At 55.9% G+C, this 3,934-nt stretch overlaps 1 protein-coding gene across 2 annotated transcripts in view; it reads left to right on the top strand.

Annotated features, from left to right (window-relative positions):
• Positions 1–3,528, top strand: part of LOC105310231 (ATP-dependent 6-phosphofructokinase, platelet type-like) — a 3,687-nt gene extending 159 nt beyond the window's left edge. Inside the window, exons 1-3 of one of the 2 annotated variants that reach the window (XM_011386430.2) lie at positions 440–525; positions 2,233–2,422; positions 3,319–3,527. In XM_011386430.2, coding sequence (XP_011384732.1) covers positions 460–525; positions 2,233–2,422; positions 3,319–3,488 — 426 coding nt within the window. In that variant the 5' untranslated portion in view covers positions 440–459 and the 3' untranslated portion in view covers positions 3,489–3,527. Of the gene's footprint in view, positions 1–439; positions 526–2,232; positions 2,423–3,318 lie in introns of those variants that run through there. The other variant, XM_011386431.2, reaches the window with a different exon arrangement.
• Positions 3,529–3,934: the final 406 nt, after the last annotated feature.

Genomic DNA, 3,934 nt, shown 5'->3' with positions numbered 1-3,934 from the left:
AAATCACTCACAGTACAGCGAGACGTCACAGATCGGAAGGCAGATAGACTGAATTATTGGGGTAACATGCAGCTGCACTTTTAAAAAGCGTTTTACTTTTATGGAAAGCAGGATTTACCGGGCAGGTGGGGGACCTCACAGGGAAGTGTCACGTGAGTTTGTGTTGAATTACAAACAGTTTCGGGGTGAGTGTGTCCCTTTTCGGTCTCCGGACTGATTGCCCATGAGGCTCTAGACGCGTCTGGCTGGACAGTCCACATGGGGGACTGTGTTCCAGGCCCTTCCTGCCATTGACACTTTGAGCCGCACTTGGGTGGCACCGCCTCTGCCCACCGCTGGGCCCTGGGCACTTAGCGCCATCGTCACTTGTATTTCCATTTCGTGTAATTTAGGATCAATTAATGCTGCAACAGAGTGTTTAACAGAGACTTCCGTGTTTCTCCCCAGGGATACCAAGGCATGGTGGACGGTGGCAGCAACATCGTCGAAGCAGACTGGGAGAGCGTCTCCAGCATCCTGCAAGTGGTGCGTGCCGCGTTTGGTGCCGCGTGTCCCTCTGTGCGAGTCGGTGACCTTGGTCTGGCAGCTGTTGCGCTCGGGCTCCAGGCGGACCTAGAGCAGCCTCGCGTGCTGCTGGCCTTGTTCTCACGTGCAGGGAAAAGCCACCCTCGCTGTGCCGTTTAATTAAATTTCCTGCAGAGCTTCCCATCAGGCCGACGGTGGGTTACACCTGCAGTAAAGTCCCTGTGGTAGGGTGTTCCTCGTGACAGTCGTAGCAGATTTGCGTTTTTTTTAACGCCAGAATAGTGTTGAGGCAGCTCTGGTTTGTTGGTGCTGTGTGTGCAGCGCCAAATCTCTGTGCACGCTGGGTTTTCGACACCCCTGGCATCAGGGTGACGAAGCCCGGGAGAGGCCAGCTGGCGGCGGCGTGGGCATGGAGGGACGCAGCATCCCGTCCTGGCCTCCCAAGCAGGTGCCCGGGGATGAGGCAGTCGCCACTCCGGGCGGAAAAAGTTACTACTTTGAACTTAAAAGAAACCTGCCCTAGTGCTTTATGTTTGTGTCGTATTACGCCTGGCACGTTCCCGGAACCCTGACGCTTAGGGATGGCTCCAAATAGCTGAGAAATGGATGGAGCGTCACGTGCAAGAGAACGGACTCGTGACAGCTCCCGTGCCGAGCTCTGACATGGAGGTATCAAGCTGTGGCTCCTGCCGAGTACTTTTTAGTAGAAAGAATCAAATCGGTACCTTCCCTCTGAAGGTGCTAGTGCAGCAGATGACGGGATAGAAACATTTTCAGCCATCGTAAAGAAGGCAGTTCCACAATGTAGGGCAACACGGGTAGACTTTGTGGGCACATGCTTGCTACGTGAGATCACGTGCCATGTGACGTCACTCGTGCGGGTCTAAAATACTGAACTCACAGAAGCAGAAGGTAAGATGAGACCTGCCAGGGGCTGGAGGGTAGGGAGATGGGAACAAATTTCCAGTTACAAAGTTCTGGAAATCTAATGCCAGCGTGGTGACGGCAGTTAGCGATACTGTGTTATGCGCCTGAAGAATCGCATGGAAATCCCAGTTTTTTAAGTGACCCGTCATGTCTGCCAAGGAGCCCTGCACTTTCTAAACAGCTCAGAGTCCTTCAGTTCTGAACCACCAAGTGGGAAAGATCCGAGTCTCTCTCCTGGTAGGCTGGATGACCCAACTTAAGTTTTCCCAAGTTCTGGCTTTTAAGAAGAAGGGCGGGGGAGACGTAGGGGAAATAAATCTCTCTGCCTTGCAGACTGCTCTGCTCTGCCTGCACATAGGCTGAGCTCAGACCAATGGACGAGGGGCCTTGTGACCAGGGGCTGCTGGACACGCACTCCTCTGGCTGAGGCTGATGGCCAGCGAGGGCCTGTTAGGCTCGGGGAGCACGGGGTCGAGCCCGCCCTGCTGCACAGCCTCACACGGGCCTCCTGGTTCTGTTGCAGACTCTTCCCCGCTCTGCGTGTCGCTGACGCTGCCATTGATCCTTGTTTCCATGCCCTTCTTGGCTCCCTGGGCTGTGAGGCCTGAGTCTCCATCCACTGCATTCCAGGATGGAGCTAAAAATGGGAAAGCCACAGCTTTCACAGGGGACTGACACTGGCCTTTGGAGAGCCCCGCATGTGCATGAGCAGGACACATGCCCCTGTCCAGCTTCTGGTCCAGCTGGGAGGAGACGCGACAGGTGTCGTTTCTTTTCCAGGGAGGCACCATCATCGGCAGCGCCCGCTGCAAGGCCTTCCGCACCCGCGAGGGCCGCCTGAGCGCCGCCTGCAACCTGGTCCAGCGCGGCATCACCAATCTATGTGTGATCGGCGGGGACGGGAGCCTCACCGGGGCCAACATCTTCCGGGAGGAGTGGAGCGGGCTGCTGGAGGAGCTGGCCCGCAATGGTCTGTCTCCGCGTCCCTGTGCATTGCCCTCCTGTCCCCCACTGGGTCCCCCCTCCCCTTCACACGCTCCGCCTGTTAACTGTCACAGAAGTGTCCGTGGTGTTCCAGGTCTCATCACTTAAATTGGGCCTTAAATCACAATGATGATAAGGATGATACTTTTCTGTACTGCACTGAGAGTGTTGTCGCATGGTTCCAAGGTGATGTGGAGCACGACCAGCGGAGGCATCTCCCTGGATGAACAGCCACTTTGGGAGAAGTGTGGGGCGCTTGCCCCCAGCTCTTAAACTCCACTGGGGAGCAGAGAGTGGCCGGCAGACCAGGCAGCAGCCTCTGTCCATTGCATTCTGGTCTGACGCAGGCTCGGTGGTGACAGCAGTAGCCGCCCGAGTCCGGGCCTGAGCTGCCCCCAGCCCTGCCCATCCTGACTCCGGTTAGGCAGGTCTGCCTGCCCCAGCGGCCTTTCCTGAGTGCCCAGTAGACCACCGGCTGACAGCCCCATGGCCCTCGGGAAATCCATGCGACAGTGATATAACACTCTGAAGTGCTTAATTCCAGGACTGGGACGTGCTCTCACTGAGCCACGCCCTTCTCCCTGCTGCTACCTCTGGGAGTCAGATGCGATCCCCTGGTAATGTGGCCCCTTCCCTTATTTCTGTGATCCCATGCGCCAGGACAGCGCCCTCCCTGTCACCACCTCCACCGCTGTCCAGCTTTTGTTCCCCTGAGCATACAGAATTAGGTCGCGCAGAGTTCTGGGGGAACAAAGCCATGGCTAGAAAATGCGTTCAGGATTGTGGGTTTCCTGCCCACGGCCGTCCCGTCCCCCAGCTTGTGTGCCCAGGGGCTGATGGGCTGCTCCCAGTGACGGGCAGTGTGGCTTGTGTCCTCCGCAGGCAAGATTGACAAGGGGGAGGTGGAGAAGTACGCACACCTCAACGTGGTGGGGATGGTGGGCTCCATCGACAACGACTTCTGCGGGACCGACATGACCATCGGCACCGACTCGGCTTTGCACCGAATAATCGAAGTTGTGGACGCCATCATGACGACCGCCCAGAGGTAGCCAAGAACCCTACTGAACCGGAGGGCAGGTGGGCAGGTGGCATGGGGCCTATGGCGAGCTGTGGCACAGATGCTAGTGATGCTTCTGGAAGGTTCCACAGATGAGATTCTACTGCAAGTCTGGTCACTTGAGTGTTTGAAACTAGTGCAAGAAAATTATCCTCTGGTTTACTTCTTATTTTTAATTTTATGAAGTTACTTTCCTCCCCCAGTTATAAGATAAAAATGTGTTCATTGGAGAGAACTTAGAAAACGGAAGAGGAAATTACCTCAAGTGGTGCCCTGTGGGAATAGTAGAAAGTAGATGTGCCTGTGAATGTCACCACACGCCCTTGTCAGTGACAGAGGCAATGTCACCACATTGTTACATTCCTAGCCTGCCGTTACCCAAGTGCGGGTGACGTTTCATCCACGGTGACAGACTCCCAGCAGAATCCTTGCAGCAAG

The sequence above is a fragment of the Pteropus vampyrus genome, unplaced genomic scaffold (genome assembly GCF_000151845.1).
Source record: "Pteropus vampyrus isolate Shadow unplaced genomic scaffold, Pvam_2.0 Scaffold1490, whole genome shotgun sequence".
Lineage (NCBI taxonomy): Eukaryota > Metazoa > Chordata > Mammalia > Chiroptera > Pteropodidae > Pteropus > Pteropus vampyrus.
This window is presented reverse-complemented; position numbering and strand designations above follow the sequence as displayed.